This window comes from Gasterosteus aculeatus, chromosome 6 (assembly GCF_964276395.1).
Source record: "Gasterosteus aculeatus chromosome 6, fGasAcu3.hap1.1, whole genome shotgun sequence".
Taxonomy (NCBI): domain Eukaryota; kingdom Metazoa; phylum Chordata; class Actinopteri; order Perciformes; family Gasterosteidae; genus Gasterosteus; species Gasterosteus aculeatus.
Window position 1 is genome coordinate 5,288,425 of NC_135693.1, and position 27,972 is coordinate 5,316,396.

The 27,972-nt window shown below is 45.4% G+C and overlaps 2 protein-coding genes across 4 annotated transcripts; one reads left to right on the forward strand and one right to left on the reverse strand.

Annotated features, from left to right (window-relative positions):
- The first annotated feature begins 81 nt into the window (after positions 1-81).
- On the forward strand, positions 82-5,556 carry znf518a (zinc finger protein 518A). The gene is made up of 3 exons (XM_040178092.2): positions 82-608; positions 1,612-3,442; positions 3,686-5,556. Exons 2-3 carry the CDS (start codon positions 1,639-1,641, stop codon positions 4,288-4,290), a joined length of 2,409 nt encoding a protein of 802 aa, XP_040034026.2. The 5' UTR covers positions 82-608; positions 1,612-1,638; the 3' UTR covers positions 4,291-5,556.
- Positions 5,518-27,972, reverse strand: blnk (B cell linker). 3 transcript variants are annotated; one of them, XM_078104578.1, is made up of 26 exons: positions 27,669-27,802; positions 27,468-27,530; positions 19,201-19,247; positions 14,239-15,199; positions 14,075-14,127; positions 12,335-12,400; positions 11,887-11,933; positions 10,523-10,563; positions 10,309-10,426; positions 9,993-10,096; positions 9,806-9,878; positions 9,575-9,658; positions 8,429-8,454; positions 8,304-8,332; positions 8,144-8,200; positions 8,031-8,055; positions 7,893-7,944; positions 7,726-7,777; positions 7,607-7,622; positions 7,485-7,515; positions 6,761-6,836; positions 6,646-6,674; positions 6,483-6,538; positions 6,304-6,387; positions 6,068-6,223; positions 5,518-5,919 (listed from the first exon to the last, which is right to left on the reverse strand). In XM_078104578.1, the coding sequence occupies exons 4-26, from the start codon at positions 14,341-14,343 to the stop codon at positions 5,803-5,805; spliced, it is 1,497 nt and encodes a 498-aa protein (XP_077960704.1). In that variant the 5' UTR covers positions 14,344-15,199; positions 19,201-19,247; positions 27,468-27,530; positions 27,669-27,802; the 3' UTR covers positions 5,518-5,802. The 3 variants fall into 3 exon arrangements, with proteins under 3 accessions (XP_077960704.1, XP_040034012.2, XP_040034015.2); XM_040178078.2 differs by lacking the exons at positions 14,075-14,127; positions 14,239-15,199 and having other exon boundaries at positions 27,669-27,972; XM_040178081.2 differs by lacking the exons at positions 14,075-14,127; positions 14,239-15,199; positions 19,201-19,247; positions 27,468-27,530; positions 27,669-27,802 and adding an exon at positions 12,781-12,955.

Sequence of the window (27,972 nt, forward strand, 5' to 3'; positions counted from 1 at the left end):
TTTTTTTTGTATTAGATGGTATTATCATTGCTCATCCGTTGAACTAACTAGTTGTTTTGGGATTTGTTAAAACATTTATTAATTAACAGCTTGTTACTTTTTCGGGGAAAAAAACAACCAAAAAAGAACAGCACTGTGCAAATACTGAGAATTATTTATAGATATAGAGTGGAAATAACGCATGTTTTTTTCTTTTCCTCCCAATCAATCAATGTTGAAAGGCTGACAACGTGTGTTTTAACACACAGCAGCGGGCTTTATTGACTCGCAGCGCGGGGGGGCAACGCGCCGCCGCCCGGCGCCTCTCATTTACAGAGATGCGCTCAGCGGCCATTGTGGGTACTTTTTTTTTTTTTTTTTTAACTTGAGACAATTCATTTTCGGGATGCGGCTCAAAGTTGGCGTTGGTTTGGTTGTTTTTGCAGCCTTCGGAGAGCAGCGTTTGCGTTGAACAGCCCGGGACGGCGCGGCGCGGCACGGCACGGCTCCCCGTCGGAGCCTCCGGTGCTAAAGGCTAAAGGCTAAAAGCGGCTCACGGGCTGTAATCCCCGTATGAGACCATCATGGCCGCCGCTCGCTGAGCTGTCAAGCGCTCCACAAAAGAAAAGGTAACAACAACAAAACAAACACACGCACACACACACAAAACCACAGACACAACTTACACGCGCAAGTAGAGCTTTTGGGTGGATTTAAGCTTCGCGGCGGGTTTTTCCGCAGCAACGAGCCGATGTGAGGTCTTTAAAGAAGCGGCGCGGCGTAACTTTGTCGACACGCTCGTTATTCCTCAAGTTATTTCGTCTCCGCGTCTCGTCGATTCAAATCACTCGAACGCTATTTGACCACAAACCAACAAACCCGACCGTCTCCGCGGTTCGCTCCGACGAGGGAGCCGCGCGGCGGGAAGTTAACAGCGACAGTCGGTTCTGTTTGTTTGTTTGTTTGTTATCGTCACCCCGTGATTCCCGAGGCTCGTTACGGACGCGTCTCATCACTTTGTTGTGGTCAAGTCGAGCTGCGCAACGGCCGACCGCCTCAAATACGCGCTGCCGGGAGCCAAAGAGACACAGTTAGTTTGAGTGTTTGTTCTAAAACCGCACACACGCACGCGCGCACCGGGGCGCGTTTACCTGAGTTACTGGCGCGCGGGCAGGTGAGGCAACGTTAACGTGCGGCTCTGACGTCGTTGCTTTGCAACCCGAATGATTGTGACAAATGAATATTATCCACGCGGAGCCGTTTTGAACCCGAGCCAGCAACAGGTGGACTTTTTTTTTGAGGGGGGGGAAAAGTGCGATATGATGAGACAGCAGTCTCAACACACACGCACACGCACACACACACACACACACACACACACACAGAGCAAGGCTGGTTATTTTTTAATTGAAAGAGCACGGGGGAACTCGGTTGTGTTTCCGCACCGGGATTCTTTGAACGTGTCCCTCCTCCTCCACCGTTCTGCAACTTCCTGCCGAGTTTTGTTAAAAATCAGAACGGGAAAACAGTGGAAAAACAAAACCCCCTGACAGAAACTGCTCTTGCTTTTCCTTACTATATTTTCCTCTGCTGTAATATTTCTATTTTATTCTATTTTCTATCTATTTTCAGAAACCCGGGGATCACAAGAACAACGCCATGGATTCGGTGGATATTTGTGCAGCGAACTCCGGGGGAGATAACGGACGACGCGCCAACGAGAGGAACGGAGATTGGCACAAACGGCTCAACCTCAGGAGAACTGCCGTTCGGCCTCCGGCCGTGCAGAGTGCAGATAAGAGCGGGCCGGAGAAGATAGCGGGGGAGTGGCAGCGGGGCGCGGCGTGGCCTTTGTCGAAGAAGCCCCCCGACTCCCTGCGGCTTGCGTGCGCCCTGTGCGGTGACGAGTCGGAGTACGGTCCCAAAGACTTGGCGCGACACTTCGAGGAGAAGCACAAAGGAAGCCCACCGGTGTTTTCCTGTCGCTCGTGCGCTTTCAGCACGCACGAGCTCTCCCGCCTTCAGGTTCACCTGCTGAGCCACAAGGAGACCTTTTCCAGCTGCAGCGTCTGTCACGACGACGTCCAGCGCACGTGGCCGGAGCTCAGCGCGCACCTGACCGCTCTTCACTGCCAAGACGGCAGGTTTCCGTGCCGAATGTGTCCGAAATTCTCCACTGGCGACGTTGGAGTGTTTTTAGAGCACACGTATGCAGATCACTCGGGCCTGCAGGGGGATAAGGGTCCGTCGCTGCACGCAGAGGACGACTTTGGTCCTCAAACGGCCGCCGGGACGTCGCGTTGTCAGCTCTGTGGCTATGAAGCATCCCGGAAATGGCAGATCGCTAAGCACGTCTGCCAAAATGGGAATCGGAGGAAGAAAAAGGAGGAGGAGGAGGATGTGCGTTCCCTAGCGATGAAACCAAACGAGCCGGTACCAAAAGGGAAGCCCCGGTTGACGAGGAGTGCGGTGAGGGAGATGTGCTGGCTGACGCAGGACTGCCTCTCTCTGCCGGGGCGAGAGTTCCTGGACAAGTACTGCCCTCTGTCGGATCCGCAGACGACCCTTCAGGAGACTCAACAGTTCCTGATGCAATCGGTCGGCGGGGAAACCGGGAACCGGAAATGGACACTGAAGACCGCTTTGTCGAACGTCCACCCGAAGTCGGAGAAAGGCGCCGCGTCAAACCCGTCGGACCTAGCCGTGCTGACCGTCAAGAACAAGATAACCGTGGCTCAGAACGGCGCAACGTACGCTAAAAGGTTGAAAGTGATGACGTCGTCCGAGAAGGAAACCTCCCGTCGGGCCGTCGACCAAAATGGCTGTCAGTCAAATCCGGGCAAAACCAATCCGACCAAAGGCGTCCCGCGTTCGGACCTGGGCGAGCCACCGCACCGCGTTCCAACGCGGACAAATGGACAGCGCCGGGAACCAAAGCGTGACCAGGAAACGGAGGGTCAGGGGGAAAAAAACGAGGAGCCAGCGCTCGACGATGGGATGGACACGCCCACTGAACTCAAGTCGACCAACGAGTCGGAAGAGCCGCCATCCGGTCACAAAGTTGCACCAAAAAACAAGAGGCGAAGACGGGCGGGCTCCAAACGGCGCGCTAAAAGACCATCAGGAGTCGCCTTAAAGATAGTGTTGCAGAAGAATCCGGTGAAGGAGAAGCAGTGGGTGTCTTTGTCTCCGTCTGGTGACCGTCCTGGAGCGCCATGCCCACAGGCGGCGCTGGAGGAGACGGCTCAGATTCTGAAGAACGCGACGCTAGGTGACGCACGGCAGAAGGAAGGCACCAACGCTCCCTCTGCTGACCTGGACGACCCCCAGGAGGCGACATCAGGAGGCGGCACGGAGGGCCAGGGGTCTGCCGATGAGGGGAACTCAGCAGCTGGAGGAGCGGCGCCTCTCAGCGGCTCCATCAAGTCCTCCGCTGCCTCCATATGTGTCGTCGCAGCACCGGGTGAGACGCCAAATTCTATACCTATATTTGAATACTCAGTTTACAAATAGCAAACCAAAGTCAAAGAAATAAAAAGTAAGAAGCTGATAGAGACACATTTCTTGAATTTACCTGAATAATAACTTTAAAATTAAGGTTGAACCGCAGATTATATGTAAAATAAATATACATGCAAATTTGAAATTTACAATATTTTCCCCTTTTAAATTGAATATTTCATAATCTCTGATATTTGTCTTGCAGGGAAGGTAAACTCTGAAGGTGTACTCCTTGTTCTCCCTGCAGAGCAGGAGGGGGCTGGAGACACAGGATTGCCCGCCGAGCCCCGCCCACATCTCCTTAGAGACGTCCACGGTGGCCCCTCGCCGCCCTGCGGCCGCCAGCCACCACCGCTCGCCAAGCACCTTGAGAGGACCCTGAAGCTGGTGGCCATAAGTCCGTCTCAGCCGGTGAAGCGCCCGGCGGGCGACCAGCCCGTCGTGGTGCTGAACCACCCGGACGCCGACACGCCGGAGGTCGCCCGTATCATGGAGGTCGTCCACCGGTACAGAGGGGAGGTGCAGAAGGTCGTGCTGTCGCGGAGAACCGCGGACGCTCTCTCGGCCGAGGCAAGCGACCCGGAGGACTCGGCGGGCAGCGCCTCCGTGCAGGAGAGGTTCCTGCTGAGGCTGAAATTCCGCCGGTTGAGCAGGAAGAAGTACGAAGTGGTCGGGGCGGGCTCCCCCGGGGCTGCGGCGGGCGCAAGCTCGTTCCGCTGCTGGTTTTGCGGCAGGGTCTTTGCGTGCCGGGAAGCCTGGATGTCCCATCGGCAGCGACATCTGACTGACTGGGAAAAAGCCAAACTGTGAAAACTCTTTAAAATGTTCCGTACACTGGATGAAAAGCAGAGATGCTTCTGTAAAAATGACGTTTGCAATACAACTAGACAATAATGGAAACAGTCTTCTATTTTTTTTTTTTTGTTTAAGTCTTAAATCTGTTTTGTTTTGTGTCGGGGGTTCATTCTCAGGGTAAACATTTACCTATCGGAGTCTCTTTGTACATTAGTGATGACCTGTAAAGCCATGTCCACCATTTAGTTCCTTTGTGCCGTTTGTCTACGCAGTAGCTTTATTTAAGGTGATCTAAGTACAGAACACTGTAATATGTGTATTTGCCATGCTGAATCAGTTCATGTACGGGTAGGTTCTACAGCGCGATAGCTGTCTCACAAAGTTATTCAGACGTATCTGAACTATGTATTTCAGAAAAAAGAAAGAAAAAAAAACAATAAGCTGTTTTATTCAACATTTATTTATGACATTTATGTTTAGATTTTATATGCTTTTTTATTTTTATTTGGGAGAATTGGAAGAATCGGTATATTTGGAAAACAAATTTGAATTAAATTATGTTCAATTAATAGTGTTATCTGTAATAGATATATTTATTTAGCCAATTATCCCCAAAATCACAATGTAATTTAAATAGAAAATAAGAAATGTACGTTTTTTCTTTATGTCGATGTAACACTGGCAGAATTGCTTTAAATTGGAATTTAGGAGGTCTGTGGATCATGGGCTTTTTTATTGTTTTGTAATTTGTTAATTATAGTTTTCCATCAATTTTTCCTCTTGACTTGAAATGATAACGCTATCTTTTAATTGCACTATGAAAGGAGGATTTCTATTGCCCGTTACCTCACCTTTATCAGGCTTAAGCTTCTGACAATCTCAAACCAGCGTCCTACTGTAGTTTCACGGTTTCACGCCTTCAGTATTCCGCGGGAGAATCACGGACCATCAGACCGCGTGGTGCTCGTGTCCGTGTGTCTCAGTAACTGTGTTTTGTATATATTTTTCAATTTGGATAAAAAATATGTAAACTTGTGTACATAGATACCCAGATAGAGGTACTGTAAAATATGACTACAGAGTTCTCACCAAGTGCCTAGGAATACATGTTATGCAATAAAATGTGAGTATAAGAGCATTACTTGTTGACCGGACAATAAATAAACCAGTCAGTCGGTTCCTGGTTGTGTTTTTGTGATGACTGTTTGTGAGATGCAGTCATAAAACACAAGTAAGAATGTCTTTTTATTTTAATTTTATTAAAACAAAAAATATACAACAGTGTGTGTTTCGGCTCTCCAACATATTGCTGTCATAAACAAACGGTCTACCTGCTTCCTTCTCTCGGCACCGTCTCCTTCCTTGTATTCCTTTCACACTGTTCACATCTCAACATTAAGGGTTAAGGAAACATCTGCGGGGTTAAGAAAACATCTGCGGCGGTGCTGCTGATCCAGAGGTGCTGGCGCGGCGGGGAGTTCTGTTACCAGTCTGACGGGAAACGCGGCGGGTGGGCGAGGGGCCCTTCTAGGGCCTCGAGGGGAAGCGCAGCTTGGTGGCGTCCTTGGCGTTGCTCTGGCTGTCGATCAGCACCAGCGGGGTCCTCTGGTGGTTCTCGATGATCTGTGAGACGCTGCTAAAGTGCTGCGAAAAGAGAGTGATATCTTTAACGTGTCCCTGAAATGAATGAGTGATTTCACGTTGAATACTTCTTTTTCTGTGAAGCTTTTTCCTCGTGCGTCCAGTTGTGTGCACAGCTGAGTTCTCTCTAATTCATCCAACCCTGGCGTACCTCCTCCCCTCTCTTCTCTCGCCCCAGGGCGTACTGCTGCGTTGTTGGGATGAAGCGGATCGGGATGTTGTACACTCGGCCGTTGTAGAACACCACCAGGGTGTAGGGCTGCTGTGCGTCCTGACCCGAGCTCTTCCTCACCATGAAGGCCCCGCCCTGAAAGAGCCAATGGCAGTGGCGTTATGACGTGGAGACCAACCGCAGACCTTTCATTTCGATGATGACAGGATTCTCACCTTGTTTGAGCGACACAGGGCGTTGTCGGCAGTCCTGCGGTCGCATGCGCCGGCATACCAGGGTTGCTTGCCGATGTCTGAGTCCTGTAATCAAAGGAAATGGAGGGTATGGTTTCGCGCCAATGCATCTATTTCAATTATTTATTCATCTTTACAACAGAAGAGTTGCAGGAGCGCACCTTGTCTTGGTCTGTCGACCCATTGTCAGCGGACACGCTTCCTTTGTCGGCCGGTCCTGGGACCACAGGAGACACAAACGTTATCATGGTGATGGTGGTTTTTGTATTTCTGTCACTACGTGGCTGCCCGTGTCTGGGAGAGACGAGCAAGGGCTGTACTCACTGGGGGGGGTCGGCGGTGGAAAAGTGATCCTGCGAGAGAGACGAGAAACAGAGGCGATTAAACGCAGTCTGCCCGGGGTTTCACCGGCGTCGGGTCAAACTGACATGCGTCTTACTTTGGCCACTTCATGTCCAGCGTAAAAGCCTTCGGCGGGGGCTTCTGGTCGCTCTGCATCGCAGGCAGCGTCCGGCCTGTGGAGATCCAGACGAATGGTGATCGGGCTGAGTTTAATGAGTGGAAATCGAAGACGCGTCCCACAAATGAAATGTGTAAATGTTTTGTTTGGGAAAGCTTATGTTGAACATTTGCTTTGTCTGCATTTGTCTCTTTGAACTGGAGGAGTTTAAACGTGGGACATCCATGAGACTTGTTCTTTAAGTCCCCTGTATATGCAGCATGTGTGTGGAAACCGAAGGCTGAAAGGAATCCATCCATCCACCCACTCATTGTCAAACCGGTTATCCTGCACCCAGGGTCGCGGGGGGGCACTTTGGGCAAGAGACGGGGAGACACACGACCACAGAGACAAACGACCATTCACACTCATATTCACACCTACGGGCAATTTAGAGTCTCCAATCAACCTGATCCCCAGGACATGTCTTTGGACTGTGGGAGGAAGCCGGAGAACCCGGAGAGAACCCACGCAGACACGGGGAGAACATGCAGACTCCACACAGAAAGGCCACTGGGCGGAGTCAAACCCAGGACCTTCTTTGCTGAAAGGAATCCAGAAAGCAAACCAAATGCTCGTCCGTAATTTCACAATGTTTAATCAAAGTTCCGCTTTGACCTGTATGTGTGAGTCCACATATCTCAATGTATTTAAAAACACTCACTTTCAAATTCCCTCGGTTTTAAAACAGGCTTCTGCAGAAGAAGAAAAAAAAGCAATGATTTTGAGCATCACAAACAGAAGCATTAAACAATGATGTATTGAAGGGTATTTCTCGGCTCCTACCGACAGTTTTGGAAACCTGTTGAGAGAGAAAAAAAAGAGATGACCAGACATTCAGTTATTCCCTTTAAGCTTCAAACAGACATGTCATTAAAACAAATATTTTGCTGAGTGATGCCTACTCTCTGAACAAAGATCTTGGGAGAGAAGGACCTGCAGGTTTATCCTTAGAACCTAGAGGAGCAAACAATGACAAGTTATCTCCTACTGTCCTTTTACTGTAAATAAATGTATCTTTCTGTCCGCTAGATGACAAATCCTGCTAGACGGTCTTTCATTTCACACTCACTGTCAGCTGGATTACAAACTTCATATTCATCGTCCTCCGCGGGCTCCTGGATCTAGAAAACAACCAAAATAACCAATAAGTCTGTGTCGCCCCGCATGCGTGGCATGCAGCAAATCTCCGCAAAAGCACGGCACTTACAGCAGGAGATCTCCCCGTATTCCCTCTGGAGAAGAAACACAAGTCATTATTAGTACGGTAGGAAGGCAACGTCGCAACTTTTTTATCAGAAAGCGGGTGGCACTCGGGCCTACCTGGGGCTGGGCTTCGGAGGTAAAGAATGCGACTGTCTTGCGGGGATCGGACACGCTCTGCAAGGGAATGTTTTGGTCTCAGAATGCAATCAAGAGAACCTTCTAAAATGCTGCTGTTATAAGTATTGTGCGTCTATGCAATTAGCCGGCTCCCACTGACCTGCTTGTGGGTAATGATAATGAGTTTTCCTGTAAAAGATACCATAAAACAGAACAACCCGGATGAATGCCACATGTAAATGCTCTTTGAAAAAATACTCGCAGAGGCCGTAACTTAAAGCGTACCTTTTTGTCAGGAACTTCGTAAAAGTCTGCAAGGCAAACAAAGCCAGAATTAGACACACTGCAGAGGCACAAAGGCACAGGTTTATTTGTGCTGGATGTCATTGCTTTCATTGCTTCAAACTATCTTTAGCGTGCAGCAGGATCTCCCCCTGGGTGTTTATTTTAGCGTGTGCGTGCGTGCGTGTGTGTGTTTTGACTCCCTGCTTTAGACTGTCTCTTTTTATTTACAAAGACGCATATGCCTGTAATCTGTTCATTATGTTTTAACTGAAAAGGAGGCCTCCCTTTTGGTCCCCGTGTTCAGCCATGTTGGCAACATGTTGCGGTTGGTCGGGACACTACTTAACAGTTATTGGATGGGCAAGAATGGCCCGTGGATGACACCACCCTCATAGAACTCATCTCTGGTGGGGATGAGTCCGCCTACAGGTGGGATTGACCACCTGGTGACCTGGTGCGAGCTGAGCAACTTGGAGCTCAACGCTCTAAAGACAGTGAAGATAGTTGTGGATTTCTGAAGAATGCAGGCCCAGCTGCCCCCATCACCCTGTGTGATTCCCCACCGCACCGTGGAGTCCTTCCACTTCCTAAGCTCCATCATAAGCCAGAACCTCCGCTCCATCACCAAGAAGGCTCAGCAGAGGATACTCTTCCTGAGGCAGTTGAAGAAATTCTAGCTGCCAAAGACAATGACGGTGCACTTCTACACGGCCATCATTGGTATGCTGCAGCCACAGCCAAGGACGAGGGTGATTGGCTGCAATCTGCGGTCAAGACCCTGGACCAAGCAGAAAAGATTGGAGCTGACCCCTCTCACCCTTGACATAAGCTGTTTGAGCCCCTTTGCCTCTGCGATCAGGACCAGGACCTCGTGCCACAGAAACAGCTTCTTTCTGTAAGCAGTTAAATAAGGTGGGGGACCCCCACTTACTCTGTCTCCCCCGTCCTGCACTCTGAGAACCATTTATGCACAATTTTGTCTACATCCTGTCTGCTCTTTATTCAATACACTGACCACTTATATTTCCTTGTATTTTTACACTTGTGTACTTTATGTTTATCTGTTTGTTACATGGACAGGATCAATAATTCTAGACCCTGTTGCCAACTGGTGTTGAGGCACAACACTGTTACTGTTGTACGTACCGGGACTGGGTGGACGCTCTGCCAAAGGTGTGTGCAACATGTGGCGGTTCTTCGCTGCTCGGGCCCCAGCGACCACCACAAGATCTTTGCAGAGGCACAAAGACGATCATCAATATCATCCTTTTTATTTTATCTTCATCACCCTAGCGGCAGTAGTTTCCATATGCTGTTTCCTTTTAATTTATTCTATCCTAACACTCTGTCTCCTCTCTATTCCGGTGCATATCTCACCTGGGGATGGATCTTCCTCAGGCTCCACGTAGTTGTCGTCATCGTTGCTGCAGTTGGGATTGACGTAGTCCTCCTGCAAAAGCGACATCTTTTCTTTGAAAATGAATTCAGCGATGTACAGGGTATGGCAAAATTCTCTGAGACGCAGCATCGTCTGAGGGAGGGTCTGTATGGGAAGTTTATTTACTTCATCGCTCGCCAGCTGAGTGGGTTCGGGGGGCAGTTGTTTGGAGCCTTTGCCCGGGCGCAGGGGCTTCCTGGGGGGACGACAGGGGCGGTTTCGGTGGTCGTCTGGAAAGGAGAAGCAGAAACGGGGCGTCAGGCTTTGCATGGAGCACCATTCCGGAGCCCTCTGTGTATTGTGGCTTTGGTTTGGAAAGGAGAAGTTTATGAAGAATAGAAACTCTGTGTGAAAAATAATTTCATCACGAGGAGACATGGTCGCCATGTGGTGAGAAATAAGTGCAGATATAGACAGTTTTTTTGCAGGTGACGTCACTGACCGAGATACTCCCCCCTTCCCAAGGGAGGAAAGGGCGTCGGGTTGAAGGCCATGTGGCTGGGAGGAGGCTCGTAGCTGCAGTCTTGGTCCTCACGTGGATCCTCATACATGTCATTATCCTGGGAGCCACATATTTATAATGTTTCCAAACAGACACCAGGGGGGAGAAAAAAATCACTTTCAATTATTTAGAAATGAAGAATTCCTCTACTTACATCGTCCAGATCAGAGAATTCATCATCATCTCGCCTGGCATCTGTAAACATTTAAAGAGATTTCAATACAGCGAGGGAGAAATGTAAAAACTAGCTGTGTATCTCATTAAACCCAGGAAGCTTAAAAAAACGATCAAACGTGCATTGAATTCACTCGAGCAGGTGTCAGAGCACATTGTCTAATTATAGATCCGAGCCGACTGTTGGGGAACCAGCAGAGTGCATCTCCTCACCTCTTCAACTGACAAAAAGTGACATAATAGTTGCTGTTTTTGTGATGCAGCTGGAGCAAAAGCATGTATGTATAAACTCATCTGGAAACTGGTGTTTTGGTATCTACTTGTTCCCTAAAGCCCAGTCAATGGGGGTTTGCTTCATTTTTTGTCTATTTTCGTTTGTACATTCCATGAGCACGGATCCTTTTCGTCAGACTAAGAACACATCTCGTAGGTGGGGGTTTTCCGATGGAGAAGAAAAGGCGATTATGAAATCCAAACCGTAAGGGTATTAACAACCCAGCTCACAGTACAACAGGTACTCACTGTACAACAGGTACAGTGAGCTGACTAACACAGCTGATTATGCACTGTTTTTGTGATTATATACTGCATTATCTCCATAATTAGTGAAATAAGCAGACCATCTTAACATCTAGATGTGAAAATCAACAAACTAACTCGTAAATTCGTTGTAAATTACCAGAGCATTTCAATGGTGTACTTTAATTAGTAAATCTACTCCACTACATATTTCAAAACAAAATATGTTACTTTTTACAGATTTTTTTGACTTTTCTGATTTTTCTAGTTATATAATACTTTGTGTTTTAAAACCATTTGATCTGTTTACAGAATACAAAGTGCCCAGAGGTATAAAACGTATTAACTCATTAAACATAATACATCAGTAATAATATTCCTGTAATATACAGTGTACATATTATAATATGCTACTTTCTACTATACTCTGTAAGAAACTATTCTGCCTAACTGATCTTTTAACTGTATTTTGAGTACTTTATAAATTCACTCCTCAAACACATGTAATGTTGCTGATGTGAAATTATGAAAACCAAACTTCTCTGCTCTCTCTTGCTGTTAGGGAATCCTGCTTATTGTGCCCACATGCTATTCTTCACTGTGATGCTTCCTCCTGTCCATGGTGGATATTTAGAGATCCCATCATGATTTACTTAACAAGGGGAGTGATTCCCGTGCTGAGGCCGTGGAAGACACATTCAGACAATCCGCGGTGACTCTTTCACTGTATTTGTCTCGAACATTGGATGCCGTTATTTTCATCATTGTATGTTATGTTGCAGCACGTGTCTCGATCCTCTTGCGCAATAACGCCTCATGACTCACCTCTGTAATCTCTGGCGGGCACTTTTGGACTCGGTTTGCTCTTCAACCTGCCGTACAGAGAGACAGTGACATCAGCAGCAGGTAGAGAAATGACTCCTCAATGCAACAGCACTTATTCTCTGCGAAAGAGACATTCCATTTGCATACCTACGTCCCAGCGGACGCTTGCGCTGGGAAAAGCAGCTGGCGGACTGCTGTGTCGTTGGTTTCTGTAAAACGTTTCATTGTAGCATCTGTCCTTTGAGGGGACAGGTTTGCCATAAAAGGATCTCGAAACAGCCATCTGTTTGGCCTTTGGGTCTTACTCTTATTCCATCGGTTGAGAAAGAGGAATTGACATTCTCTGATAATGCGTACATGCACCACACAGACACATCCTCAGACACCTGGGTCCCAATATTAGCCGGGAGTACAAAGTGGTGAAGGTCTGGAGATGTTTGAGACTGACCTTCTCAGTTTGTTCAGCAGGCTGCCGTCGTTCTTCTTGATGTCGAGTACGATCTTCTGAAGCTGCCTGTAAAACACCATTTGTCATTCGCAGACAATGTATTTTGCAGCGTACAAGTAGTCACTGTCAGCATTAAAGGGCGCTTTGGAGAGACAGCCGCAGCACTCATGTCAATTAGTCACTCCTCATTTTCTCTTGAATTCTATATTTTTTTGACACGGTTTGTGTGTACATTCTGATTTATGAATCTTAAAGCAAATTTCTTTAGATAAACACAAATGACTTTTTTTTTAAATTAAATTTGATCCCTTTTCTTGGTTGCCAAAGAAAGTTAACTGATTTTGGCGGCATATTACAAAAATATGATAAGTTGCGTTTTTCTTTTCACCTAAATCACCATCATCAATTAATGCCATTATGCCGCGAAATAAAACTGAACTCCTTACCGAATCTTTACCGTAGCAGGAGCAGCGAGTTTACTTAATGTATCCATATTCATGTTTAACATCTCTGAGTCCTCTCGGGCACTGAATGTGTGCCGTCACAGGGTTCGCATAAATATGACTGGAACTGTCTTTGAGTTAAGTCTATGTCATAGAGGGGTGGAGGCAGTTCATTCTGACCAGCCTCCACAGGAAAAAATCACTTCTCTTTTCCGCTCCCCTTCTCTTCCCCTCTCACTCACACGCGCACACACACACACACACACACGCACGCACACACACACACACACACACACACACACACACACACACACACACACACACACACACACACACACACACACACACATTGAACAACAGATTTCAGTGAACAAACCTATTGCATCACATATGCTTTGGCCCTCTATATTTGCACTGTCTACCAATTTCATCTGCTGATAATAGCTAAATGTACAATGTATCACACGAGTGAGCTTTTTTTCCCTAACTGGTCAGCCGTTTCACAGACAATCTTCTGGTCTGACAAGTGAAGCCTATTTGCCTTAAACTTCTTTCTAACAGCCAGCAGGGTGCAACTCCTCCGGTTGTACACAGATTAAAAAAATGATTGTATTACAGTTTTTAACAACTGCTTACACACAAAGTATTTTCATGTCATACCATTTTTGAAACCTCTCACCCAAAGTGCAAAACTACATGCCAAATTTTCAAAACCATAAGCTATTTCTCAGGGAAACTCAGTTTTCAATTGCATCAAACACTTCTTTCAAAACACACTACACACAATTCTCTACCTAAAACACAAACATCTATCAGGAAGTGACTTGCTTTCCTTTTCCAAATACAACCAATCAAAATGCTACACTTATTCACCAGGCCACACAGACACACTTCTCAGATGTGCAAACACTAATTGCTTAATGATCACTAACCAATCACTGCTTTAGTGGGCCTATAAATAGGTCAAAGGTCAGATGAAACAACTTTACAGGTGCCATTTGAGAGAAACTTAGTCAAGAATCTGCGACATGACTTGTAGAGGTATGTATACAACACTACTTCCAGTACTTCAGACATACCATATTTACTCATCTGTATATAATTTTGTCTGTTAAAGAGAGTATTGGAGATGGATGGCCATGTAATTCGCCACAAATTTATTTATGTGCTTCAACCTCACCAAAACCAGGCGCCGTGGACAAAATGTAATAGGATTATAATATAATATAATCACTCAAAATGGGGTCCTCCATCACAATGCCACACTGGGTCCATACAACACCGGCCATATACTCACTTTTCTGGATGAAATTCACACAATGCTTGTCCCTGATCCAGATCAGGCGCCTGCTAGATTTGTGGTTATATGGGACAATGTTAGATTTAACCGGGCTGTTCTGGTCCAAAACTGGTTTGCCACCCATCCACAATGTGTAGTTTTGTACCTACCCCCATATTCACCTTTTCTAAATCCCATAGAGGAATTCTTCTCAGCCTGGCGCTGGAAAGTGTATGATCGCCAACCCTATGCCCGCATGCCGCTTCTCCAGGCATTGGAGGACGCATGTGGGGACATAGAAGTTGCCTTTGTCCAAGGTTGGATACGCCATGCTAGGAGATACTTCCCTCGATGTTTGGCAAGAGAAAACGTATCTTGTTATGTGGCCCGAAGTATTGTGGCCAGACCCAGCTCGGAGAAGAGATGGAGCTTAGCACTGGGGACTGCACCCCCTCTGCCCCCCTGCCAATTCCTGGACCGGGACCCCACATACAATTTACTGTATTCTACTGTAAAGAATATACTTTATAGTTTACATGTTTATAGTTTTGTTGTATGCTAATGTATACAACAGTAATGTTTGGCCTAATAAATATTTTCTGTTTATACATTTCATTGGCGTTGGTGTACTTGTTACCCCTCTCGGCACATCACTTTCACTGTAGAACATTGTATTGAAATGTAGATATAAGCCTATGAAAGACCAAAGAGCTTTAGATTTAGAACAGCAGTGTTTACATGGTATATCCAAAAATGTATTATTATGAAAGAAGTGTTTGCCATTTGACACAAATGCTTCATTCTGACATGTGTTTATGGCATTTTGTAATGCAGTGTTGCATTTTGAAGGAAATGTGAGGCATTTTGCATTTTGTGTGTGCAGTTATGAGAGTTGTGTGTAGAGTTTTGAAAAAAGGAGACTTAGTTTTGAAAACGTGTGTAAGCAGTTGGTAAAAACTGTAATTAATATACTTACCTAATCTACTACCCCAGTAAACATTGTAATAATCAAAAGCTCTTTCATAAATCTACCAAAACGAGAGAAGTTGTTTGGCTGGATTCTTCCAGATATTGTCAACCGGGCTTCAATTTTGATCACGTTCGTTCTTTCAATTTGGTGAATCCCCAACATGAGTGGTTGACCTGGACAAAGAAAGAGGCGGACATCTGTTTTCTGGACCACAGAGGCCTGGTTCAGCATTGACAAAAAAGCTACAGAAATAGATAAGATACAATTGAATCAATTGAGCTAATATGAAAATAATTGGGAAGCGGAGCTTTGGCCAAGGCTCGGACTTGAAGATATCCCTTGAAGACAGTTGCCACTAAACTTGCGTATGTCACACCACAAGACAGTAAGGGAGGAACTAGTTATTTAAGGAGAGTCAAGGAATTATGGAACAACAAGTTAGGGGAAGACACCATGGACGATTGCAGAACCAAGCTCCTGTTCCGCGACGCTATAGAATCTGTCTCAGGGACAGATAAAGATCCAACACAAAGAATAGTTGTTTTATCTAACATGAACTTTAATGCTTGGTCATCACAGATTAAACACTATCTGGACCGAACAAAGGAAAAATATAAATGAGAAAGGGAGAATTACACAATATCCAGTGGGCATAAAAGCGGCTCGGGGAAAGTAAAAGGTGAACCAAGGTAAGAGTGAGCGCCATCTCAGGTGGAAGTACCACCTCAATACGGCCCTTATCCAGATCCCCCTCCCAACCCTTATGCGCCGGTCTCCCAGAAACCACAACAGGCCTCGTACACTCCTCCACAGGCTCGCTATTCCCAACCTTATTCCCCTCACCAAGCAGGACCACAACCAATGACGGGGGCCCCACTATACAGTGCCTACAGCCAACCGAGAAGACAGTGGGGAGGGGGCAAGCAAGGCAGAGGTTAGAAATAATGGGAGGCAGTTTAGACAATGAAATAATAATTGTTTCAACTGTGGGCAAACCTGCACATTGGTCCAACGGATGCCCCCAATCACCTAAGGGCCAGACGCCTCGGACCCCACTCAATACCCTCATGATGTCTATTATGATGTCTCTATTATGCAAATGGGCTAGGGATGTATCACTGTAACGACCCAACAACAGTGTGCCACGCCCCACTCTTTTAGCCACCAGGTGCTGGAAGCTGAAATCCAACAGACACTGAGTAACAAGGTAGAGGTCTGGTGGGGGAGTGGAAGACTATGATCTGCATGAGACTGTTCACTGTTGGGGCTCATGGTTCAAGATATTACACCCGACTGAACCACTGGAACAATTTGTTGTTGGCGCCTCGTGTGTCGTCTTTCCCCTTGCGGCTCGCGCAAATGACGACACTCTTTCAACCAATCAACGTTCTGCAGTGAGTCTAGCTCCACCCTTTAGTACCAAACAACTGTGCCAGGTACCCCAACGGAACGGTACCCAAAAAGTGGTACGGTACGGTTCGGATTTTTGGTACCATTCTCAACTTTTGGCAGTGGAGACACAAATAAAAGGGTACCGACCCGACCCGTACCGTACCGCTCGGTGGAAACGCGCCATAGACTGTTGTACACACATCACATTGGATAGTGTCGTTCTTACAGTCAAACACGTTCACACTTTCCACGACAAGGCATTGACCAATATGATTATAAATAAATGCTTGGGACATGGTGCAGCTGTTTTCAGGATGCTACAGTACGGAATAAGGTAGTAATGTCAAGTTGGATTTTATGGTTTAATTTATTATCTTCTAAAAGTGGCTGTATATCGTTTAGCAAATTTACTGATGCTAACTTTGATAAACGTTTTACACGGTTGCCATGTGTGGCAGTATGCAGTGATTGGTCTTAATAACTTTCAGCTGGGTCTGGATCACAGCCAATCCCTACATGACAATACGGTATAAAGGCGGCTTCAGAGCACCTGTCTGCATTTCATTTGCCAGGGGCTGGGGTTATGACACCTTCTGGTGTCTTTCACGCTGCTTCGTGTGGTGACAGGTAGGCTGTCGGCAGCAAATGTATTCGCTCCCACGTTGTCCGTCCAGTGCTCATTCAAGTGCCTTTTGTGTCCCAGAAGCTCACTGATATGGCTGCGTACGGATCTCCACTTGATGCACTTAATGTCCACGCTGGTAGTTCTCGTGGTAGCGTCGATCCCTCCGACCCATGCTAATTGGCTGAGGCGGCCTGACCGGTATGTAGCGCAGTGGCTTTAGTTCCCTCCTCCAGCCATAGTAAGGCTTTAATGTCTGTTTTCCTCTGCAGGGCAAAGATCATTGAGCATCAACTCTACACCCGCTAACCTGCCAGAGACCACTGCTGCTTTTCCTGGTGTTGGTTAAACTAACTCTGCTCGGGTTTGCTTTGGTTGAATTTACCATGTTGCTTTACTTCGCCTTTTGCTAAACCCACCTTGTTTGGGTCTGCTTTGTCGTTGGCCTCCCCCACATTGGCCTCCCCTTGCTGTGGGCCTCCTACTGGGTCCACATTTTAACTGTGTGTACGAGACAGGCCATACTTTGTTATTTGTCAGTTTGTCAATTTGTTAATTTTCTTTCTAGCAGTTTGTCTTATTTGTATAGTTTTTGGTTAACTAATTATTTTCTTTCTGTTTTGGTGTAGTTTCTTTTATTTTAAACCTGTTGCCCTCATCTTTCCCCCCCATTCAGGTGCTGAGTCTGCGGTGGTGGATTAGTGTCCCAGGTGGTGGTCCTAATTATGTTATGTTTTTGCATGTTGTTTGAGTTTGCTTCACTTTTAGTTGTTTCACGTGTGGTGCTCCTTGGGTCCCCTTTTCTTTGGACCGTCCATCATAAGTCTCAGCCCTGATTGGGACAAGCAACGGGGGAACCAGAGTGAAGAGGTTTTTACCGTTGTTTTTAAACCGTAAATTGAATTGAATTAAATTACATTGTGTCTTAAACTATGTCTCTGCATCATTTGCAACGAACCTGAGTGCCTCCCCTTAGTTTGGGTGAAGATTTAAAACAATTCCCTGGGTGGCGTTGTCTGGCAACATAATATTTAAACTGCCCTCCCCTTTACATCACGTGTCGCTACAATCGGAACAAACTCTTCAATATATGAGATGCAACCCTTTTACTTGATAAAATGAAGTTGAATGGGGTCCGATTTGAGACATATTTAATTAAGCACAATTCAAGCAAATTTCAATTTCACTTTTGTTGCGTTCATGAACTCTACAAGGAAAGTTTATAACTTAAAATATAAATTACATGTAAAAGGGATATGACGGATGTCTTTAGGCAGCAGTTTCAAAGCTCTAGTACTCCATCCATCCATTTTCAACCGCTTATCCAGGGTCGGGTCGCGGGGGCAACAGCTCCAGCAGGGGACCCCAAACTTCCCTTTCCCGGGCCACATCTACCAGCTTTGACTGGGGGAACCCAAGGTGTTCCCAGGCCAGTGCAGAGATATAATCTCTCCACCTAGTCCTGGGTCTTTCCCGGGGCCTCTTCCCAGCTGGAACACCTCCCTAGGGGGGTGCATCGTTACCAGATGGCGTGAATGGCTGAGCTTCAACACTATCTTATTCCCACAATTATAACTTTTCATTCACAATGTTTGGGTCAAAACGTAGAAAATGTCATGCCGGTGTTTGATCCCACAAACAAACCCCACATCACCGCGTCCGTTAAGCCTAGTTTATGCTTCTGCGTTTTCAGAGAGACGCAGACGCAAGAGGCCCTTGCTGTGATTGGTCTGCTAACTACATCCTTTACGGCGTCTCACATTTCCGGTTTCATAGCACAATACCGCCATTATTAAAACATTAATAATTATTATTATATTAAAAGTTTTTTGCGAGAGAATGGGTCTGTTGTTTATTTAAAACTCCTTCAAATACTTTTTATTTTTTTTATTTTACCCAACCATCTTTCGGTTCAATAGACACACGTCTGTAGGTTTTTATATATTATACTATACCCCTTAACTCCAGTACATTAAAACAACTAAAATAACTGAAATAATTGAAGTATCCAATGGGATATGAAGAGCCTGCTATGTTTTACTCCCTTGACAACAAGTAAAATGCAGGTGACAGAACAACGAGGGGAGGGAGGTGAGCCAAGAAGACGGGGAGGTGTTTGGTTGAGGTGTGTGATGACAGTGGAGTGAAGGTTTTACTCACGGTTGATGGATGAGACTGAACTTGCTCATGTCACCGTCAGACAGGCTCTGGGGGAAGTAACAGAGAAATCCATTTTCAATTGTGACAAGTTGGGTGAAAATTGCAGAGTTCTCAAGTGACTGTGATGTCTCAGGTGAGGCGATACTACAAGGGGGTCACATTGTCACCAAACACGTGCATTGGAGCAGTGGTTCTCAAATTGAGGGACGTGTACCCCTGGGGGTACGTGGAGGCACTCCAAGAGATTGGATGCTTATTTTAACATCATTAAAAAACTTTGAAAAATCCTTTTAAAAATTGTTATTTTTTTCTTAGGGGGTACATCACTGAAAAAAAGGTGGAGAACCACATACAAACACATTTGGAGTGGCCACGCATCGCCTCTTGGCCAACAGGAGGTGGCAGCACGCGACTAAGAGCCATTTCATCTGCACTGTTTGGTTTGTTAAACTGAACCAAAGAGGGAGAAGAACCACGTTATTGGTACATATTGTGCACAGAGCACGGGGGCTGCAGGATCCGATCCGGTTACACACATTACACACATGCAAGAGGACACGTAGCAGCGTGTCATAAACCAACAGCACGTAGGACACTGAACAGATGACCCAATCTCCAAAAGAAATAAAATAAGAATAAAAGTTTTTTTCACACTGTTGCCTGGTTTCTAATCTTTGAATTAAAGCTGCTGACCTTCAAGCGAAGCACTTGCTCCTGTGGTTGAAAAGATACACGGCCACGTTACAGACATTCAGAAATCACCAAACCGGCTGCCCGCTGCATTGGGATTTTGTGTTTGCATTTAATGTCTGCTCCGCAGTGGGGCAATTGTGATTCGCAAATGAAAGGAAATGATTACCATAAAATATGCAACAAAATCCAGCTAAATTATGTATTCCCTTTCTCATTCATAATTCATCGCCCTGGGTCGCTACTCGCCCCGTCTCTTCCCTGCCTCACACTTGCCGTGATGCGATGGCGATCCTGGGACGACAACTGTTTGGAAAAGTTTGCCCATGTCCCATGTCGTTGAGTGTTACAAAATGAGAGGCCTGTGCTAGGAGGCTAATGTACAAAGAGTGTTTGAGTTTTATGCGGCTAATTTATGAATGAATAATAATCCTGTGGTGTCTGATCTGGAGCAAAGGTGAGTGTGGACTGTTAAGATGCCTATAAATAGTCAATTTTTCAAACCTGTTTATGATCGATGACACAGCTCAAGTTTCCTCGGTGTGTGAATGTGGGAGCGTGTGTGCAACAGCAGGACGTATTACCTTGAGGAATAAGTGAAAGCCCTTCAAGCAGAGCTTGTGATTTCATCATTTGTAAATCAGAAAGGGAGATCACTTAGTATGAAAGGCTTTACCTCCTTCAAAGAACTGAACCTTTGCCATGCAGATACACACTTGATCATCCAACTGGCCTACGGGAGAATATCGGTATAAAATCTGACTTAGCCTTTTGACACGGAAAAAAATTTCAACTAATCCGCCCCGGTGGATACTCAAACACCGCTCCCACATTGAATAATTTATAGGGGTGCCTGTGCTTGTTCAAATGAGACACAACAGCTCCGCAGGCTGCAGCCGCTCCTCTGTGCTGCGGAGCGGGACGCCTGCCTTAAAGCAGCGCTCAACGACATCCACCGGTTTTACACGCTTTTATAACATACATTCTAATGAGCATTTGTTAACGGAAAGTTTGATTTTTTTGGGGTTTGCAGTGACGCTTTGAATATCTGACGTTAGCGCGACCTGGTGGTAGCATTAGCAGCACTTAAAACACACAGTTACATGGTTACTGCAGCTAGAGCTTGCAGCTTCGTAAGGCCCTCGTCATATTAGCATGTTCTAACATACTGTTTCAAAGCATGATCATTAGGTCCTTCAAGTTCAGTCGGTGAACCTACTGACCTACTGCTAATTAGCAGTTGTACCTTAAGTATACTAAAGTAAAGCAAAAAGTATCTTACTAATGACAAGTTAGACTTTAAAATGAACCTCCAAACTTCACAGGAAGCGTACGAAATAGTTTATGATGTTAACTTGACTAACAATTCAAATGATTATTGACAGTCACATGACTGATACTGATGACTCACGCTCTGAAAGGATAAAACGTTTTGCATGTGAAACCAACTCCATTATGTCATTTTTGTTCTGACGCCAGTAACTCTCCCTCCATTCTAAACGATCTCTAGTACCATTCTACGAGTGCGGCAAAATAATAATAATAACACAGTAATACACCAGCACCAGTCTTGGTCCTTGAGGTCTTTGCTGTCAGATGTAAGCTTCCTGAGGCCCAACCAATAGAAACACTGTGGTTTAAATCACACAACCTGCCAGCTACACACCGTGTAACCCTTCCTGCCAGTTCTGACGCTGTGAAATCTCAGCCTCATCCGAAAGCAGCCACATAATTAACCACTCAACATTCCCACGTGGCTGTTTTGTTCCAGTTCGGAACGGCAAACCGCGCGCGGAGGTGTTGACGCGTGGCGCGTTCGTTAAGGCCGTCCTTCAAAATGAGCTCCATGTCACGATAAAGAGAACAGCTTCGCCGCCCTCAAAATGAGCTTTGGTGTGTTCGCACGACAGCTGTTACTCGCTGTCGACTTTTCTATTGCAAATGTTCACAAATCCACCCTGAATGTTCCAAAAACACAAGCGGAACCATTGTGGTTTTAGGGTGTTTTTCTCCTGCTAGGCTTTGTTTCCTCTATTATCCACTGCAAGGGGACTCTAGCAAAATCTGAATAGGTTATACATGAACACCTAATCTCTTTTGAACATTGCATTTTCTCCTCTCTCTTTTTGACCACAGCTCGCCTACGTTTTACAAAGCTCCCATCATTTGAAGTTCTACGCGCCGCTGTACATATTTGATCCCGACAACAAAGCCGCCGTGTGATATAAATTGCCAAACATGTGTGCCGTCCCTTAGTTTGAGCGGGACTTCCAGCCAGGCGGCGGGCGGCGTCACAAAGATGGAGGCTGACAGCTCTTTTGATCCACTACAATGTCTCTTTTAACCCGTCTACCTGTGCGAGCGAACGTGGCATCAAAGAGATGGCGAACACCTTCATCTATGTACGCTGCGCCGACGGACTCATTCCCGTCAACGCTGCAGCTCAGACAGAACTATTTTACATTCGCTGCTCGTTCTCCTAAATGACGAGAAGCTGCAGGTGAAATGTGATGATGTGTGCAACGTAGCAGCACGCATCCGGTCGCTTGCTCGATTCAAGCCTATTTTCATGAGGACCGCCGCGACCTTTGCTCCATCTACTTTATAAACAATATGCAAAGGAAGCCAAAGGTAAGGTTCAGCTGCAGCCTCGCCGGATGTCACTCAGAGCCCCCGGTACCGGCCCTCGGCCCTCTGACTCGCGCTCCGTTACTGATGAGTCAAACTGAATTTAGCATAATAAAAAACACAAAGAATACATCCTTTCTCTGCCGCGATTTAATGTGACTAAAAGTCACATTTTGGCGGTTGTGCAGATGCTATTTATGGTGGTTTGATTGCAGAAGACCCGCCGTAGGGAGCCTTCGATCGACAGGTTTATTTGTTTATTGCTGATGAACCGGTCATCTGGGAGGGTTAATGAGATCCTCAATAGCAATGTTATAAGGATGGCGGCCCTCTGGCATAAAGATCAAATATGTAATTGCAATGTCCTGATTAAGGATGTTTCCTTTTAAGAATGCTACCATACCAAACCAGGGTTTGAAAATGCGTTACTGTTCATATGTAAATTGAATAAGTTGCAACGTTTTCCCTGTTTAACCAGGAAAAGAGTTCATATTTTCCTTAATAGTCAATCTTTGTCATTCCACGCAGTGATCATCTGTCTCCTTATAGACGATCTTTGCTTTCTCCGCAGACCGTGTTAATGAAGTAAGTTAGAGTAAGTAAGAGTGAGCAGGAAACCTATGATTCATCGAAAAATGAACAACTTTAATTTGAATATTGACGCATGAGCCATTCAACGTCGGGAGCTTCGGGGAAGATGACGAAACCTTTGAACATTTGATTGAAGTTCGGTGCGTTTACCGTTAGCTGTGTTAGCAAGAATGCTCCACAATATTTTGTGTTTTTGTAAAGTTGTCTATTGTATTAAAACCAGTCAGGACGCGAATTAGAAAGCGGTGCAAAGGTACATTTATGAATGTGTAATGGATATAATTGAATGCTCTAATGTTAATTACTTGTTATATTGTGTATGATGTTTTAGCCATGCGGCTTGCAGGCCTAGTTGGATCGGTATTGAATTGAATTGTTGTCCTGCACGTGTGCATAGGCTGTTTTTTGTTGGTTAGCTCCATCACTGGAACCAGAAGCACTGTCCGGTCTGCCACCACATCTTCATCATCTTCATCCATCCACCACCAAGAGGACCCTCACACCGGACGTCACAGTGCGCCTGGAGTCCCTTTGACTTGACTATGGTTGTGCACAGAAGGGTGGTAGGACATTGTTTTGGGGACGATACTCGTTACGTTACGTTTTTCCCGATTGAACTCATTCCTGAGATCTCAGAGGTTGTCTTTATTTTTTATATTACCTGCTTGGACATTCTTTTGATGTGTGGAATCGTGCATTTGTTGCAGAAATGATTGTCTAATTGTGTTATAAATAAATCTGTTGTTTTAAGCATGATTTGGGGTGGACGTTTCCTGTTTCCAATTGAATACTCACCAGTCTCCTCATCGACCCTGGATTGAATTTGAATATTATTTTTCAATGGAGCTGTTTTGGAGTAATAAAACGCATATAAAAAACATGTAATAATCAGTTTTGAACATTAGAGTCGGAAAAGCTTCAAGTGGCTGTTATGCAACAGGAACTTAGATGAAAGTTACCATCTGTAGATTACGAGAAGCATCAGCATGCCATGTCATGTCATGAATGGAAGAGGAAGTGGACTCCAATGAGCAACAACACTCATAACGAGAGCGGTAAAAAGTGATAACTACTGAACTCTGAGGTAAAGCATTTTGGAAACTGACAGATAAGGAGGTCAAAAAAAAAGTCTATGTGGCTGCAAAGGGCAGATTAAATATTAGCACGGCTTTGTCTGCTACAGGGGATGTAGCTTACATACGATGTACAATGACACACAAGGACAAAGAGACAAATCACTCTTTAAGCACACAGAAGGCTCTCTCTTTACAGTAAACTGGCCAGGTAATCCATCAGATAACCCACCGGAGTCCTTCAGAAGCTGCAAAAAAAGAAAAAGAAAGAAAAGCCCTGAACCACCTCGCCAGCAAAAGAGATTTCTTCTCCGTCAATCATTAACACTACTGTGGGAAACCGCTAATATGAACAGAAAAGCTCGGAGCAAAGTTGAATTCGATTTTAAAAAGTTATCAAGACCGCTCTGCTAGTATGAGAGCGATACGATTGGTTCATGTCGCCACATGGGTTGTAGTCATGTGCATTTAGGACACTCATCCTTCTTCCCCAAGCTCATCCTCCCTGTGGTACAAACATTCCTGCCAGTTTCAAAACCCCAACATGTATGTGCCTTACAGCAAGAGTTTCTAAACTGATCTTCAATCATTTTGTGGCGATATAAAACGCTAATGAATACTAAAGCATCTCCATCATTGCACAAAGGCCCAAACAAGATTAATTGGTAAGATTTACTAGGTTGACCATCCTGAGGCCTTTGTACACTGTGACGAATAAACTGCATGAAAATAGTTGCTTGTGGATATTTTGCATTAAAACCATCCATGTCAGCAACACTTTTTCAGTAAAGGTATTGAAAAGATTCTCGCAGGCAGAGGAGCAACTATCCTGCAACCCTATTGACCCAGATCAACGTATGCAGTCTGCCTGAGGTCAGTTATTGTGCAGCCTAAGCTACACACAGGTCTCTGACTGTGCTTGACATAGTTTTCAACAATTCTTCATTTAGACCAGGAATCAGGAATCAGGAAACATTTATTGCCAAAATATGTCAAACATACAAGGAATTTGTCTTGGCGGTTGGTGCGTGACAGTAGACAGTGTAACAATAGACAACAAGACAGCAGTGCACAAGTAATAAAATAAAATGAAATGCTAATGCAATGGGTTAAGGCTATGGGTTAGTATACAATAAGAGAATAAAGTTAAAAATTAAAAATATTTAAAAAGTGCACTAGCGAACAAGTAACAAAGTGACGAGTGAAAAACGACAGTAAAGTGACGTGTGCAGTGTGAAAGAAAGTGACCGGTGGAGTGTCAGAGTCAGTCAGTGGGGGACCGGGCTCTAACTTCTCAACCTGCCGGCTGTAACGCCGTGCACGTTTATCAGCACTTCATTTCAGGCGAAGTCAATCCATTCACGTATTTGATTGATTTTGATATTTCCCCCCTGGCTGACACATCCTGACATCACGGTGGACGTTGCTACTCGTCTTGCGAGGCGTAAAATCAAGCGGAGCACAGACCTGAGTGCAGTGTGAATGTTTGTCTCTGAGTCTTGAAGCGGGTTGAATTGAAAGTGTGAGAGTGCAGCTGCGGTGAAATCTTGCCGTTCAATAGGAGCGTGGGTTTGTCTGCAGCTGCACAGAGCGAGGGAGTGCTGGCTGGTAAAGCTGTGGGATCTATTGTTTTTGTTAACAAGGAGGAACGATGGATCGATCACTGATGTTAGAAACCACAAACCAAGCCAGAAATCTAGGTGTTATTATGGATTCGGACCTCAACCTGAACAGCCATATCAAGACAGTTACCAATATATATATATATATATATCCCATTATATCAAGGATCAGAGGATGTGTGTCGTATGACTTGGAAAACGATGTGTTTACATGTCTGTGTAAAACAAGAAAGCTACAGCTGGTGCAGAACGCTGCAGCTCGAGTCCTCACCAGGACCAGGAAGGTGGATCACTCCGGTTCTCAGGCCTCAGGTTTAAACAGGCTTCCCGTCAAACAAAGAATGGACTTCAAAATCCTGCTGGTTTATAAAGCTCTGAATGGTTTAGGGCCAAAGTACATTTCTAATCTGCTGATACCTTACGAACCTTTATTGACCATTCCTGCATTTCTGAAATCCTAAACTACACTACAAATGTTATTCTATTTTTTTAATGTCTTTCTAATGACTGTTTTACTTTTATGTTTCAAACCAATGTTCTTAACTGTTTGTAAATCTCCTTGCTTTTGTTGTTTAATGGTTCTACGTGAAGCACTTTGAATTGCCTATAAAAAAGAAAAATTGCCTTGCCAATACACGGGGGGAATGAGGTAGAAGTATCGGGTCTGCACCAGTAACTTGCACATCGAAGCCCCTCCTCTGAAACATTAATCATTCTCGCTCATAAATATCCACAGAGCATATTTTGGGGGGAGATAAGTCTGCAGAATAAAGGTAAATATGATTCAATATTTGATCTAAAATAGAATCAACTCAGGCTCAGTGAACAACTGATAAAAGAGGTCGATGGTTTGTTTGATTTGTTAGAAACAAGTGTGTAGAAGTGGCCTCTATAAGGACACATGTGAACAAATGCTTCTAGGGCCCTGCGGAGGTATTACCGAGGTTTAGTGTGGATCCTCAAGATCCTAAATATTAGAAGGTTATGAGGTCCGATTATTTAACGGCATTAAATCCTCATTAGACGTCTTTCTCCAAACCCCCACGACTGGAGCAGATTTAATGATACTGACTTAATAAGTAGGGATCACAGCTTTATTATCCCCCGAGTCTAATTTCACGGTTCCTCTCTCCAGCTGACACACAGACGTCCTCTCAGCAACAGAGAGGCCCCCACAGGAGGGACACGCGGAGCCGTTGACGGACACAACGTGAAATGTTTTCGAAAAGCAGAAGTAGCAGCATATGTACTGACTTCCACATCAGAGGAGGAACACTGATTGCACACTGTGTGGGAAGGACAAGCTGCTACGTGACACGTTTCATATCCTGTAAACCCTCCTGTTTATCAACTTTGGACATTCGCAGCGCTGTCAGCACACTCCTGCAACAATGAGTGACCTATATTTGGCTTTGTGAGACTCTTTTCCAAGTTCCTTTTTTTTTTAGCAAACAAGCTAGCGGGAAATATAATAATTCCGCTGTTGTTAATCTTGTTATAATAATTTCTCAGGAGGATTTGTTCATTTCGACGTAATTAGAGAAGCAAACGGAACACAAGCACAACGCTGATATGATCAAGAGCAGATGAGTAGATTATGAAACTGCACTCGCACAGCGGGAGAGTTCAGAGGGAAGAAGTGAGAAGTCAGGCATCTACTAACCAGGAGTCTTTGTCCATTCATCTTCAGTTTGTTCACAGTGGCAGCCCCGTCCTGCATTTTGTTCTGAGGGGAATAAAAAACGAAATTAGTTTACACATGTAAGCTGTACACATCCCCCCCCCCGGACCTCAACAACTCAAACATGAGACTACAAACGAAACACCTCGACAGTATCTTGTCTGCTATTTTCCTCGTACTCACCGCGCTGAAGAAGAAGGCTACTTGCGTGTGGTCCCAGCCCTCAAACTCCTCTCTGGACGGCAGGTTCATGTTGCGTCTCAACGGGGGGAACCGGCCTGAGCAGTGAGAGTGCTTTTGAAAGTACAGCGGAGGACTGACCCGTCTCGCAACGTGAGTCAACAGGGAGAAGTACACACACGGGGGGGGGGAGGAGGTCACCAGCACGCACTCTCCGTCGGCCTCGCCTTCAACCAGAAGCAATGTGGCAATCCATTGTGTTTTCTAAACTCTGTCAGTAAAGGTTCGATTGCAGCATCCCAAAATG